Source organism: Sinocyclocheilus anshuiensis, unplaced genomic scaffold (genome assembly GCF_001515605.1).
Source record: "Sinocyclocheilus anshuiensis isolate Anshui unplaced genomic scaffold, SAMN03320099.WGS_v1.1 scaffold1262, whole genome shotgun sequence".
Classification (NCBI taxonomy): domain Eukaryota; kingdom Metazoa; phylum Chordata; class Actinopteri; order Cypriniformes; family Cyprinidae; genus Sinocyclocheilus; species Sinocyclocheilus anshuiensis.
This window is the reverse complement of record NW_015558617.1, coordinates 524237-540293: the sequence shown is the minus strand read 5'-3', so window position 1 is coordinate 540293 and position 16057 is coordinate 524237. Positions and strand designations below refer to the sequence as shown.

The 16057-nt window shown below is 39.1% G+C and overlaps 1 protein-coding gene across 3 annotated transcripts in view; it reads left to right on the top strand.

Annotated features, from left to right (window-relative positions):
• Positions 1-16057, top strand: part of LOC107680390 (bromodomain and WD repeat-containing protein 3-like) — a 37075-nt gene that overhangs the window by 11834 nt on the left and 9184 nt on the right. For 2 of the 3 annotated variants that reach the window (XM_016476267.1, XM_016476266.1), the window contains exons 20-39: positions 400-490; positions 590-760; positions 942-1018; positions 7313-7517; positions 7589-7687; positions 7805-7912; positions 8049-8173; positions 8381-8463; positions 8932-9043; positions 9141-9202; positions 9283-9438; positions 10538-10658; positions 10779-10904; positions 11070-11145; positions 11524-11574; positions 11670-11807; positions 11946-12098; positions 14255-14403; positions 14499-14575; positions 14742-14888. In XM_016476267.1, the coding sequence (XP_016331753.1) occupies positions 400-490; positions 590-760; positions 942-1018; positions 7313-7517; positions 7589-7687; positions 7805-7912; positions 8049-8173; positions 8381-8463; positions 8932-9043; positions 9141-9202; positions 9283-9438; positions 10538-10658; positions 10779-10904; positions 11070-11145; positions 11524-11574; positions 11670-11807; positions 11946-12098; positions 14255-14403; positions 14499-14575; positions 14742-14888 (2327 nt within the window). The remainder of the gene's footprint in view (positions 1-399; positions 491-589; positions 761-941; positions 1019-7312; positions 7518-7588; positions 7688-7804; positions 7913-8048; positions 8174-8380; positions 8464-8931; positions 9044-9140; positions 9203-9282; positions 9439-10537; positions 10659-10778; positions 10905-11069; positions 11146-11523; positions 11575-11669; positions 11808-11945; positions 12099-14254; positions 14404-14498; positions 14576-14741; positions 14889-16057) is intronic. The other variant, XM_016476268.1, reaches the window with a different exon arrangement.

Here is a 16057-nt window from a genome sequence, read left to right as displayed (position 1 = left end):
ATATATATATGTATATATATATACATATACATTTTTTTAATCTTGGCATTGCTAGAAAAATATTCATTATCAAACTGCCCATGGAGTTATAAGATTTTATTGATTAACATGACTTTTCCAAGTCTATAAATTAGACTTAAAATTAGACTACCATAAGGTATCCAGGTTTTGGTTTTAACTTGTCCCTGGTTGAGAAACACTTGTCTAAAGTATTTAAGCTTGTGTATTTTTTAAAAATATATATGACCAATGGTGAACACAGTGGCAATGTTTTAACCTTTTGTGTACCAGCCAGATATTTAACCACCAGATATTTAAACTAGAATTCCCCTTTTAAGTGTCCATTGTTTCCTTTAACTACACTAAACTGTCCGTGTTGATGTATTTGTGCATATTTAGGGTGATGGAGGACAGTAGGCGTGCTAAAGGAGAGGTGGAGCGGTCTTTCTACAAAGTTGAAACGAAGAAAAAATCAGCACCCACAACAGGAGTGAGTTTTTTTTTACACATATTTGCAGACACATAAAGATGAAGTGAGAATCAGACCACTGAAAAAACTGAACCTCACTTTCTCCCTCTTTATCTGCAGAGTGAGCCAGTGGGTGACAGTGTTCGCATGTTACGGAGGCCTCAGCGAAAACCTCAGCAGAGGAGACACACGTATCAGACCCGCTCAACTCAAGAAAGGAGACGCAGCACAAGTGTGCTTTCGTACACTCATAACGAGGAAAGTGTGGCAGAGTCCGACAGTGAAGCAGAGGTAAGAATGTAGTGTGGGTGTGTGGGTGTGTGTGTGTGTGTGTTCAGCCTCAAACCCTGCACATCTCTTTCAGGCTGTAAAGATATGCATTTAGTGAATTATTATTTTTAACTATATATTTTTGCTTGTTTTGAAATGCTAAATTAAATATTAAATGATGTTTCTGAATGTGTGCACCCAGCAGGAGGAGGAACAGAATGAGAACAGTGATGTGTCATCTGATGGTGAAGCTCAGTGGGAGAATGACAGTAGCTCCAGGTTCAGTCTCCAATCACAATACTTCACAACATAAAAAATATCAATAATGCAGGTAAAGCGTTCTGATTTTGGTCTAATACTAGCTTAAAGTTCAAATAAAGCTTTAATTGTTTTGCAACTTAAATTAAGCTGGTAGTCTTGACTCCATATGAAATTACATGGGTATAAAAACAAGAATTCTATTTAGACCAATATTAGACATTAAATTATAGATATTGGGCATGCTCATTTAAAAAAAAAAAAGAATTTAAAAGTTCTCTTTCAAACTTTTATTTGGTGTCTCACTATGGGAATCACCTCGGGTGTAACCAGTACTGGAAGCACCAATTAAACCACATCTATCCAGGAGTGTGCGATATGACGATTTTTGATTGTGGATGATTAAAATGTCTCTACGATCTGCTTTTGAAGAAATATCGTAGTATCGTGCTACAGCGCACATTCTATCAGTTGCAGTACTGGCGCCGCCGTCTCAATATCCTGTACAACGCCGCATACATTCACATCAAATGTTAACTCATTGGTAGAGTTACACTCATGGGACACTGCACTTATTCACGATCACAAAAGTACATTATTTGTATGTGGTTTAAAGACTGGCTGTTAAACATTTAATTCACATGCTGTTCTGTCATGCGCCTTTTCTGAATGCATACACTTGAAGCACGCGCACACTAAAAAAGCCTGTCAAACAGCGCCTGATTAATGGACTTAGTTATCTTTTGCATCTGATTGCGCTAAGACTATTAGCTTATGCTGAGCTTCCGGCTTTGCTACCGTTCGGACGTTCTTGCTTACTGCTCTGCGCTTTGCTCCCTATTTCTGTACTTTTCTTTGATTTTTCTAAGATTTTTACTTCAGCAGATCAGCACAGTGCTCAAACAACATATTTTTGGCACAAACACTAAAACTAAAAACTCTCTGGGACTGGAATAATACCACGAAAAAGAAGACTTTTGCCTCCCACTGCCAGCAGCTTACATTCCGGAGAAGGGAAAACACAGCTGCCCACATTCAAACAGAAGAGAAAGAAAATGCCTCCTGTTGAATCTACTTGCTGCATGAACTACTGCAAACTTCTACAAAGGATTGCGGTTCTTGAAACAAATATATTTTTTTTTACCCTATCTTACCCTGCCATAGAGAACATTAAGAGGCCATGTAGTGACATGCTCCTTTTTGCACACTACACTTAAAAATAAATAAAAAAATGGGTTAAAAATACCCCAATTTGGGTTGTTTTTAATCCCGACACTGTTTAAATACCTTGACTCTAGGGGTTTGACAACTAAAAATCAAGTCAGGAATCTTGGTGTGATTCTGGAGACAGACCTTAGTTTCAGTAGTCATGTCAAAGCAGTAACTAAATCAGCATACTATCATCTCAAAAACATTGCAAGAATTAGATGTTTTGTTTCCAGTCAAGACTTGGAGAAACTTATTCATGCCTTTATCACCAGCAGGGTGGACTATTGTAATGGTCTCCTCACCGGCCTTCCCAAGAAGACCATTAGACAGCTGCAGCTCATCCAGAACGCTGCTGCCAGAATTCTGACTAGAACCAGAAAATCTGAGCATATTACACCAGTCCTCAGGTCCTTACACTGGCTTCCAGTTATATTTAGGATTGATTTTAAAGTACTTTTACTCGTTTATAAATCACTCAATGGCCTAGGACCTAAATACATAGCAGATATGTTCACTGAATATAAACCTAACAGACCACTCAGATCATTAGGATCGAGTCAGTTAGAAATACCAAGGGTTCACACAAAACAACGGGAGTCTGCTTTTAGTTATTATGCCGCCCGCAGTTGGAATCAGCTTCCAGAAGAGATCAGATGTGCTAAAACATTAGTCACATTTTAAATGCAGACTCAAAACTCATCTGTTTAGCTGTGCATTTATTGAATGAGCACTGTGCGATGTCCGAACTGATTGCACTATATTTTATGTATAATCGTTTTCTATTCTTAACCGTTTTAAATTAATTTTAAACCTCTTAAATCAATTTTTTTTTATCATTTTCAAAGTTTTTAAATGACTTGTTTTATTGTTGTGATAATTTGTTTCTTTTCTTTTATGTAAAGCACTTTGAATTACCATTGTGTATGAAATGTGCTATATAAATAAACTTGCCTTGCCTAAACATAACCAACTGTGTTTATATGTAAACCTTGTGTGTTTTTGACAAAGTAAAAGTAAACAGTTAAGAGAAACAGATGCACAGTATATTAGATGATATACTGCCACTTGTCATTAAAGGGATAGTTCATCCAAAAATTTAAATTGTCATTATTTACTCACTCTCGAGTCCCGCATCCCTCATATATATCGCTGCTAACGGTCCCTACCTCATTCTCATTCTCTTTCCCGTGAAGATCCTATTTGGAAGCCATCCTTAGTAGATCCTCGTGAAGGGTGGCCACTAAACTGTTCAAGGACGAGCCACTATTTTAGGTATGTCGCCGTATGCGACTGCTTCTTTGGGAAAATATTCACAGTTAAAGTGAATATTTTCTTTCTGCTGTCTCTATATCTTTTGTAGTGGGGACCAGAGCATCAACTCGGGTTCTTACTTTCTTTCTCGAGCAGTTACTGCTCTTTTCTCTAAATTATTCCCTCACGTTAAGTGGTGTGACGGATCTGTACACCCGATGTTCGCATCTCTATTATGGCAACCGCGAGCCCACCCTATGGCACAGTGAAAGAGAAAAGACCCCTCTCGCTCGTGTGCATGTGTGTCTATGATTTCATCTATAGGCTCTCACCCTCTGTGCATAGCGTGTTTGGGAGTTAGACGCACAGGCTGCACTCACTAATCCCGAGTGCTGCCCGCACTGCTCTCAGTTCTCCTTAAGGGTTTTAGAGTGGCGAGTACAAGTCACGGCCATGACTAAAGGGGATCCGAGACTTTCTGTGCCTCCCGCGGAGATGGACGAGGTTGCTCCTCAGCTGGGGAAAGTTAATGGATGAGATTTCTTCTGAACTTCCTCCCCTCTTTGAATCAGACCCTTTGCCGGGGGACAAAGAGGAGGAGGAAGATGAGGCGGCGATTGCTCGTCTTTTAGAGGAAGATTTGGAGGAAGACGAAGAGGATGCTATCCTCCCTCCTAATCTTTCTTCTAGGCCTGACAGTGCTATGGGTGAGTCCCCCTCCCTCATTCCAGGGGAACTGGGCCTCATTTAAATGTGTAGGAGAGCAGCTGCTAAACTGCTACTACCTGTTAAAGGTTTCTCTAGGCTGGATGTTCACAATATGGAGGAGTTGGGGCTTGGCCTTTGTGGGTGAAGAGCCCTGTGGTTAGGTGTGACGGGCTTGTCAGAGAGGGAGAAGGCAGAATTCCTTGATGCCCCAGTGGAGCCAAAAGCCCTTTTTGGGGCTGCAGCGACAAATATGCATCAGCAGTGTGATTTATGCAAGAAGGATAAGGAAGATTTTGAAACTTGCCTTCCCAGGATGCCTACTGCTCGGCCCCACCAACCCATGCGTCGGGAGGGCGACCTAACCTGTGGTTTTCGAATCCGAAGAGGGGCTACAGCACTCACAGAGTCTCTGTAGCACCCGTCTGCACAGCACAGGAGGCTTGTTCCCCCCCAAACAAACAAAAAAAGCGTTGGGGTGTGATTCAAGCAAAATATTAAAAGGAAGGAAGTTCTCTTGTAGGATCGTGGGCACCAGTTCATCCAGTGCCCCACCAGTTGTTTCTCCCCTCTCCACCCGTGGGGTTATGCAAGAGAGAGGACGAGAGTTTCACAAGTTTTCTCGTATAAAAGAAATAAAAATGTTCCCTGTGCAACCTGCCAAGGGCAACGATGTGTGTGAAAATAAAAACAAAAATACACACCAAAACTTCCAAATCAGAGCTGCAACCCCCAGCTCCACCGTGCCATCAGTGAGCGAGAGCTGCAGCGGTCCGCTGCTCACATGGAGAGATGGCGCACACGTGCAGTACACCCTTGGGTTTTATCCACAATAAATCGGGGTTAATCGTCTGCAGTTTGCTGTAAAACCTCCACTCTTCAACAGTGTGTTAATGTTAACAGCAGAAAAGGGGACTTAGCTCAGATTTTAGAGGAAGAAATAACCTCTTTATTGAGCAAAAGAGCAATTCGGGTTATGCCACAGGTGGGCAGCCAGCACGGCTTTTACTCCTGGTACTCTGTCATTCCCAAATGAGGGGGTGGTCTACGTCTCATTCTGGATTTGCGGAACCTCAACAAACACCTCAGAAATTATAAATTCAAAATGCCCACAATAAAAGCATTATACAGTTACAGTGTTATTCTTCCTGGAGACTGGTTTACATGAGTAGATCTGAAGGACGCTTACTTTCACATAAGTATCTACCCGGCACACAGAAAATTCTTCAAGTTTATCAGAGCACAGCCTGCAAATTTTGGACGGTTCCGTTTGGGCTGAGCCCCAAGGGTATTCAGCAAATGTGTTGAAACGACACTAACACCGCTGAGAATAGCGGATCTCAGAGTGTCAGCTTATTTGGACAATCTCCTCCTATGTGCTCCATTATAGTGCAGGGGGAGATAGATATGAATCTGCTAGTGTCTGCTGCTTAGTGCCCACGCAATAAATAATTTACCTGGGTCTCAGGCTGAACTCAGACCTGTATCAAGCATTTCTATCAGAGGAGTGCATCAGGGCAAATAGTGGTTGTCTTTCCCTTTTCCAAAGAGGGGGAAAAAGTCCCATTCAGACTATGTTTGCGTCTTCTAGGGCTGATGGCCTTGGCAGTGTCTGTCATCCCACTGGGACTGTTGCGAATGAGAAAGTTTCAGTACTGGGTAGTGGCTCAGTGCTTATGTCCGAAGCGCCACCTCAACCACAAAGTGATAATATCATCACTTTGCATGCGCGCTCTCAGTCACTGGAGAGATTGCGCTTTTCTCAAATCAGGGACTCTGCTGGGAGCAATTTCTCTAAGAAAAGTAGTAACGATGGATGCGTCGCTCACAGGTTGGGCAGAATAGCAAAAGGGAAATGGCCCATCTCGCTACAGAACGCACACATAAACGTCCTGGAACTGTTAACAGTGTTTCAAACATTGAAACATTTTATGCAGTTCCTATGGAATGACCACGTTTTGGTTATATCGGACAACACAACAGTGGTGGCATTTATAAATCGCACACGTTCTTCTCAGCTTTACAGTCTATCACGAAAACTCATGGTGTGGGGCATGAAGCATTTTAATTCATTATGGGCGACTCATATCCCGGGAATAATGAAGGTTAAGTTTTATCTTTCTGCAATTTCTGCATGCCATGAATGGATTGACAGAATTACTATAGGTCAACAGCCACTGGGTAGTGGAAGCTATTATATTGGGTTATAATAGCATGGGTCTTAGTCCTCCAGAAGGGCTGAGGGCTCATACTACCAGAGGTTTGGCCACGTTGTGGGCATTTTTAAAGGGCGCTTCAATTCAAGACGTTTGTGCGGCAGCGAGCTGGGCTTCACCACACGCTTTTGTCAGATTTTATAGGCTGGATGTTACAGAGCTGTCGTTGGCTCATTCCAAAAACTAAAATGAATGAACACTTTGTACAGAGGATGCTTTTGTTTTTCACATGTCTCCGTTCTATTCTGTGAATAGCGGAGGTCTTGTGTTTTTATGTTATCACACATCACTGAGTTGGCTGGCATGCCTGTTTCCGACAGCATATCTGCAATACGGGAGTTGTCTATATCCCATAGTGAGATACTGAACGAATGTTTGAAAGAGAACTTTAGGTTACATTAGTAACCCCGGTGCTCTGATAACAGGAGAGAGGTATCTCACCACACTTCTCTCCTTCCAAGACCACGGAGAAGAGATATGCTGAGAATGAGGTAGGGACCGTTAGCAGCAATATATATGAGGGAGGCAGGACTCACGCATCACTGTCGTGATTGGTCTGTCAACTGTCAGACGTGGTGTAATTGGTGCTTCCAGGATTGGTCACGCCCGAGGCAATTCCCATTGTGAAATACCTCACTCCTGTTATCAGAGAACTGGGGTTATGAAAGTAACCTAAATTTCTTCAAAAACATTTTATACCACTTTGAAGTATAATTTTCAGCAAATCCCAAAATGAATATCCATTCATAAGACAAATTACTAAATTTAAAAAGTACAATTGTAAATGTTTTTTTTTTTTCATTTTGAATTAATCATATTTATTTGTTTTTAGTAGTCGTTCAGAATTATTTGAGTGAAGTTGGCCTTCATCAGCTATATCTTTAAATTATGAATTTTCTGTTTATTCTCTTTCCTGTTTAAATATATTTTACAGTGACTCTTCTAGCGAGTATTCTGATTGGACGGCGGATGCGGGAATCAACCTGCAGCCTCCAAAGCGACCAACTAGAAGGCCGGCCCGTGTTGCTGGAAGCAGTAGCTCTGAAGATGAGGAGGGGACGGGGCAGGGAGAAGGAGAGGCTGAGAGAACGAGTAAATGGACTAAAAAGAAAAAGAAACCTAAACAGACTAAACAGCGGGTGAGCATCCATGTAACATCCATCCATCCATATTTTCTCTTCTATGCTAATGTGTGTGTGTGTGTGTTTAGTCTGTGCCTGCTGGAGATTTAGACGAATTGTTGCCCCCATCTTGGATCATGGAGACAATTCCAAGACGATCACCCTTTGTACCTCAAATGGGAGATGAGGTGAGTCCTTTCATTAAATGTAGACACGCACACTAAATGACCAAAAGTAAGAACAAGGATTTGCATCATACATAGACAACTTTCTTTAGTCATTTCTCTTTCTTTGTCCTTCCGTAGTTGATATATTTCCGTCAGGGTCATCAAGCATATGTCCGAGCCGTGTGTCGTGCCAAAGCCTACAGCATCAACCCTCAGAAACACCCCTGGAACCGCCTGAACCTCAGGGTAAGGGGATTATTTCCTGTCTCATCACCATTCCCACTTGTTATTAGGCATAATTCAGTCTGCATCACAGTGGTTGAGCCATTCTGCATCCAGACCAACAGGAACATGAAAGTATGTTGTCTGTGTGTTCTCTTAGGATCAGGAGTCTGTAAAGGTAGTGGGTATTAAATATGAAGTTGGGCCGCCCACTCTGTGCTGCCTCAAACTGGCCCTCCTGGACCCCACCTCAGGGAAAATGACCAACGAATCCTTCAGCTTGAAGTATGTACGCTTATACTCACAAAAGCACAAGCACGTTGTGTTAGATTTTTATTTATGTATTTATTTATTTCCTATTGGTATTGGAATAGCATAATAAATTATGATAAATACTAAATACTGATAAATACATTTAAAATACATGTTAGGATAGTTTTTGTTTATCAATATGAGTTTGTAAATGATAGCTGTCTCTGTGTCTCTCTTTAGGTATCATGATATGCCTGATGTCATTGACTTTCTGGTGCTACAGCAGTTTTATAATGAGGCCAAAGAACGCAACTGGCAGCCTGGTGTGTTTGTGCTTTAAATTGTGGTATATAAATTGTGGTCACTGATAACTTTGAACAAACCTCTACCCAAGTTTGTTTGCACTAAGGCTATAAATAATACCTCAAATTATGTGGCCTGTTGAGGAAAGGTGTGTTGTCACTTTTTTAAGTGATTGGGCATCAGTACTCGGAGGATAATGTAGTAAGTGAAAAAATCCCATAGATTTACATTGAAAGAAGGGCCTGAGCCATACCAAAAAAAAAAAGAGACTTGTGGGTGGGTTCTTTTGATTTGAGCCAGTAAACAACCATCCATAACACATTATTATCTGCATAGCAACGTGCTATAAAACGTAGGATTAGTGGATGCATAGCATAGATTATTAATCTATTAATGCTGTGGTGGTAAAGGCAAATGTGTGTACGTATTATGATGATCATAAATTGGCATATAAGTAGTGAATAATAGCTGTGGATGTCTGTATTTAGGTCAGCATTTCAGGAGCATCATTGATGATGCTTGGTGGTTTGGTTCGGTGGAGTGTCAGGAGCCGTTTCAATCTGAATATCCAGACAGCCTCTTTCAGTGCTACATTGTCAGGTACATAGATTGATCATTGCTTTACCAGAGTACAGTGTTTACCTTTGGCTGATTATTGCCATAAATCTTTCAATAATTGGTGTATGTTGTTTTGCAGGTGGGATAATGGAGAGAGAGAGAAGATGAGTCCATGGGATATAGAGCCCATACCTGAAGAAGGTACTGACACACTTGAAATCTGACACTAAATCAGCCAATCACATTCTGGCATGTCTAATGGTGCGATTGACCATCTACAGCTCCACTTCCGGATGATGAGGGGGGCAGTGTCCCAGTCACAGAGGACGAGCTTCAGTCCTTGCTGTACACCCCTCAGGAGGGCGAATGGGGGCTGCACACACGAGATGACGAGTGTGAGAGAGTCATTACTGCCATAGATCAGCTGCTAACGCTCGGTATGACAAATGCACACAAACCACCTAAAACTATACGTTTCTATTTCTTCTAGGTGTCAGCTGCTGATTAGTGTTGTCAAGATACCAGTACAATGAAATTTCATTACTCTCAAAGCAATTTTAATACCACAGCAAAACTAGTTCACTGCTGAAAGCCTTTATTGAAAATGTTAAATGATTATTAATGAATTTAAGGATAAAATTATTTTATTTTTTCTTCAGGTAATTATGTACATAGACGAAAGTCAGTAATAATGAAATAATTTGCAAGCAATGAACTGAACAAACATGCAAATTAGGTGAATTGTGCTTCAGGTGTCTAATTGCATACATTCAGAAAATGAAAAACAAAAGTGAGTATAAAATAAAGCTTTTTAAATGATTGGCATTACCTTCACTGTGTTAATATAGGTAATACACCATTGTTGCATTCATTTAATAAAAAAATAGTCAGAACAATATTGTGAACCATTTCAATTTAAAATAAATGTTGTTTTCTATTGTAATATTTTAAATGTAATTCATTCCTGTAATGGCAGGAAAAAGCTGAATTTTGTCACACGTCACATGGTTCTTCAGAAATTGTTCTAATGTACTGAATTTGTGCTTCTTAATATTATTGTTGAAAGCAATTGTTTTGTTTTTGTAGAAACCCCGATATATAAGGATTCTTTGATGAACAGAAAGCACAAAAGAACAGCATTTATTTGAAATAGAAATCTTTTGCCTTTAAAAAGGCCTTTACTGTCACTTTTGAGCAATTTAATGCATCCTTGCTAAATAAAAGTAATAATTTCTTTCAAACAAAAATCCAAAACAAAACAACACACGCACAGCGCTGACTGACTCTGATAACGGCCGGGTGTTCTCCAAGTCCGATCGACTCTGGTATTACACACAATGTTAAACAGACCCGGGACCTGAAGTAATCGATTGGGACCCGACCCGGACCCGGCTGACCATTTAAAATATAGCCCCGAACCCGTACGGATCCCGGGTCTCGGGTCCTCCGTGTAGACCTCTACATTGTTTACCTATGACTAATTTTTTAATAATAAATCATGTTCCTTGCTTAATTTTACTCTTGTGTGTTTTACAGATGTAGCAAAGGCATTCTCCTGCCCTGTAGATTTGAGGGAATATCCGCTGTACTGCACTGTTGTGGCCTATCTCACTGACCTCGACACCATCAGAACAAGATTAGTGCACCATTTCTACAGGTACACACTGTCCTTTAGCCCACTGACCACAGCAGCATCAGACAAAAATGAGTGCCCCATTTCTCTAGGCATTCACAAATACAAGTATTGGAGTTCTCTCACTTGTCTCTGTATGTGTAGGCGGATCTCAGCACTTATGTGGGAGGTGCGTTACATTGAACACAACGCTCGAACATTTAACAAACCCCAGAGCCCCATCGTTAAGGCAGCCAAAACAGTCAGCAGCGTCCTGCTGCGTTTCATCAGGTCAGAGAAAATGCAGTCACTTACACATTCATATCAGTTACGATCCCTCTGGTTTACCTGCTGGGCTCAGTGGCCATTCTGAACATTTTCATTGTTAGTGTGTGTGTGTGTGTGTGTGTGTGTGTGTGTGTGTGTGTGTGTGTGTGTGTGTGTGTGTGTCTGCAGGGACCAGACCTGTACTGATATCTTGGATCTGTACAATAAGATGAAGAGCGAATTGAGCAGCGCAGAAGAGGAAGAGGTGAGCCCAAGTCCCAAGTCTGTGTGTGTGAATTATGTCAGAAGTGTGTGTGTACAGAGCAAGTATGGTCTGCTGACCCAGGACCACTGTGACAAAGCTTTGGGCCAGCTACAGCCTGCTGTATATATTTTAGTATTAAGCGAGGGGTTCCAGACCTGTTCCTGAAGGGCCACTTTCCTGCAGACTTTAGCTCCAACCCTAATTAAACCTACTTGAATCAGCTAATCAAGGTATTCAGACTCACTAGATACTTCCAGGCAACTGTGTTGGAGCTGTTTTGGTGCTAAACTCTGCAGGACGTTGGCCCTCCAGGAGCAGGATTGGACACCCCGTGAATGAAGCAGATGAACTATTCATTTTCTCTTGTTTGCTCTGTAGGAGATTGTGGATGTGGACTCGGACACTCCTGGCACCTCCACTGGTCAGAGGGTGAGACAATTCAACTTATTATTTACTTATTATAAGTTTACTTAAAGTGTTACAGTACCAGGTGTGTTTTCCCTAACGCCTTCCACCCTTTTCAGAGGTCTAATCATGTGAAGCGTGGTGTGGTCCTGGATATAAATACATGGCACGGTCAGTGCAAAGAGCTTCTGAGGAGAATGATGGCAAGCTCCGATTCAGAGCCTTTCCGCCAGCCTGTCGACCTCTTCGCATACCCGGTACCTCATTCTTCCCTCTATAATCTTTCTTCACAAATACCATCATTTTCTATTCTCTCCCTTTAACATTGTCACTTCCTGTTTTCCATGTTGGAAATCGTCTAATCGATCTAATTTCTCTTTCCGTCTCTGTATCAGGATTATCGTGATATTATAGACACTCCGATGGATTTAGGCACAGTCTCTGAGACCCTGATGGGTGGGAACTATGAGAATCCCATGGAGTTTGCCAAAGATGTGCGGCTTATCTTCAGTAATTCAAAGGCTTACACGCCCAACAAGAAGTCTCAAGTAAGATCAAAACCCATTTTTCTAGCTCTCTAACAAACACACTCAGCACTTTGATAGACAGACATTACAATGGATTAATTGAGTATATGCACGGAGCTTTCTTTAGAACTTCCGCAGAAAGATTAGCCAGCTTGTAAACTTCCTGTGAAACGTCATTTGATGTTGTGGTGTATATATAGGTAGAGACCCTCACAGAAACCTCTCCTGCCTCATTGTTGTCAGAAACTGAGAAACAAAATAATTGCAACACCTTAAATAATGATAGCGGCATTAACATACAGTTTCATGTTATTTAACATTTAACAACATAATTTTATATGCTGAACCTGGTAATTCCAGGAGAGTACCTAGACATATAATTGTACATTTAAATGCTGACAACTAAACACTATCGTAACTGTTTAAGCTAACGTTAGCTAGCTAGCGATGCTGTCTCATAAACGACATGATAATGATTTTCTTGATAATCGATAACTTACCTTCATAGTCATGAAAATAACTGGATATGTACACAGGGTTGCCAAATCTGGTTGCCTGGCTGGAGTGAGATTTGTTAAGTTGTGCAGTAAAATTCACTTTAAAGATTCACTTTTCATTCATGAAGATGACATGGAAACATGTGCCAAAAATGTGACTCCTGGCGGAAAATAAAAACCTTTAAGATGAAAACGACATGAAATTACAACCAGTAGATGGCAGCAGAGGATCACTCATTAGCTCAGTTGCATTTCAACTCCCTAGTTTTTTTTTTTCACATCTTGCTGTTGGATTTATTATAAAATGACTATTGTAACACATTTTAGTATTTTTACTGTACTGAAGTATAAAATATAGCAAGTGCAGGAAGTCACAAAGTCTCATGTCATTTAATAAATAAATAAATAAGCACAGACACCAACAGCCTAGAAGGGTTATTTAGAAACATAACTAGTTAACTACAAATTAAATAAGTTAATTATTAATGGTGTAATAATTAATAATGAATTAAATATTTTGAAATATTTTTAGATTTAATTAAAAAAAAATTTTTTTTAGTTTTATCTTTAACTGTAGAAGCTGCTAAATATATTCAGGCAACACAGACTTGTTGCTGCTGTAGTTTTGTTACTCTGAATTTACCCTAAATCACTTAAAGCACAGCTCTATTTGTCATCGGCTTGTCAGATAGTTGTTTCGTCCATAGCTACAGTTATCACTGTCAATCATAGTAATGACTCGCGGCACAATTTAATGGATTCACTAGTGTAATTATTTTACTCTTGCTTTTGTCATTCCTGAAACCGTATATGTGGATGTTTGGTCCTTTTAGACAAAAAAAAAAAACTTTTCTTCAAATTATGAATGGATTATGTAGAAAAACCGAGCAAAGGGCGTTCCCCTTATAGCACAGCTGATTTTGACAGTTGACTGGAACTGACTGAGCTTGCTTATCTAAAACCAGGAAGTAACGGTGCATAAAGTCTTATTACTAAGTTTTTTTTTTTAAATAAATTAATACTTTTATTCAGCAAGAACACATTAAATTGATAAAAATTGGCAAGGACTTTGTTACAAAATATTTTTTTCAAATAAATATATCACTTGTTTCCACACAAAAAATTAAGCAACACTATTGTTTTAAACATTGATAATAAGAAATATTTCTTGTGCACCAAATCAGAATATTAGAATGATTTCTGAAGGGTCATGTGACACTGAAGACTGGAGTAATAGCTGCTGAAAATTAAGCTTTGCTATCACAGGAAAAAATTACATTTAAAAATATATTAAGATAGAGAAATGTATTTTTAGTTGTAACAATATTACACATTATTACTGTTTTACTGTATTTTTTTATCAAATAAATGCAGCCTTGGTGAGCATAATAGACAATATAACATTTAAAAGAAATACTACTACTATACTATTACTGACCCCAAACCTTTGAACAGTAATGTATATGGCTTATAGAAATTTTTTTCTAATGATGTTGTGCTGTTAACTGTACTTTTAATATAGTAACTAAAATTGTATATTTTTGTCCTTTTAATATGGATTTGCAGTCTTCCTTGGTCTAATTTCTTTTGTCTGCCATTATGCAGCTAAGTTAAAATAGTAGAGTAGTTTAGGCCTTACAGTTGATCCGTAGTATGACTCTCATATTGTTTGTTGTTTAGATCTTCAGTATGACTCTGAGTCTGTCAGCGTTCTTTGAGAATCAGATCATTTCCATAATCTCAGACTACAAATCTGCAGTTCAGAATCAGCGTAGGAGTCAACAGAGACTCAGTTGCAGCAAGAGATTACAGAGCTCCTATCCCAACAGGTAAAACATGTACACCCATTGTCAAATCATGGTACAGATTGCACATTGATTTTTCATTTCTTTTTACCTTTTTTTAAACCTGCGTCTTTCTGCAGCCCCAAAGGAAAACAGAAATCAGGAAAGAAAACTTCCCAGGTGTCTTCGAAGGCCCGCTCACGGAAATCCTCTCAAGGTGTGTAAGAGAGTTGGAGATGTAGTAATTACCAGTGGGAACCTGGATTTTCTTTCCAAATTGGGGTTGTCTAAAATCAACCATTAGAATAGAATTGGAAATTATCATAATAATGGTGGATTTAGTTTATATGCATTCTAAATAAAGTGTTCACTTCTTTTACCAGATTTGAATGTTGAACAAGTTGATGAAGACAGTCAGCAATCCTCTTCATCCTCATCCTCTTCCTCCTCATCTTCCTTGTCCTTTTCAGCAGAGCAGGCAGGAGCCAACAGAGTTACACGCAGCCGTGTTACACCAGACAAATCCTCAGGTACATGCTCGTACACACAAACAAACATACACTACCTTTCAAAAGTGTGAGGTCAGTAAGATTTTATTTTTTAAAGAAATTGATACTTAAATTCCGCAAGGAATTTTTCATGGAAATAAATTTTTTTAAATAAAAGTTGTATTGATCTTTATTTTTTATTTTTTTTAAGTAAGAAAAAGAGCATCACAGTTTACACAAAATATTAAACAGCAAAACTGTTTTCAACATTTATTTATGTTTGTTTATTTGACAAAAAAGAAGTGAATACACTCTATTCGTCAAGCATAACACAATAAAGTTTAAAACAAAACTTATTTCCATTGTAGTCCTTGATGTAAAGCACAAACTTCACTCCCGGTAACAGGTACACTGGTTCTGCATTATAAATACAAAAATTACAATAAAATTCCACATTTACAAAAATGTCACAAATAACAGTCACAAATAACCACGTACGTAATACAAATTCATCAACAAAACAACCTACTTAAAAACCAAATTTTTGGTTTTTAAAATAAAACTTAACCATATTCGAAATACCTTTAATGTCCAGAGGTAACTTATTCCACAAAAGTGCCCCTGAATATCTAAAAGACCTACCACCATACATAGTTTTAAAACGACATAATGTAATATCCATAAGACTTTGCCTAGTTTTATAACAATGTTGCTCATTTACCCTAGAAACAAATACATTAAAATATGAAGGAGCTCTATTATTGATAATCTTATGTACCATTTTTTATTTAATATGTTCTAGTCTGCTTTCTATAGGTAACCAATCAGGTGTAAAAAAACTAAACCCTGAAACTAACCTTATTAATTTATTCTGAGATTTTTGTAACTTGATTACATTTTTATATTTGGGACATGGTAATTGCGCTACTTTGGGCTGTTTTTTTTTTTTGTTTGTTTGTTTTTTTGTTTTTTTTTACTGGGATGAGCTTGGAATGCACAATTAAAATGATGTAATAGTTGTGATCATTATTTTACCTTCCATGATCATTCAGACATGATCAAGTGCAGTACTGACACTCTGTCAAGTCTGTATCAAATCAAGCACTCCGTAATCACAGGTAAACTGTCTGATCAGTCAGATGTTTGTCATGAGAAGACTTCCACAAAACAACTATGGTTTGCAGACAGTTCTAAGAGTTGATGTTACAAAT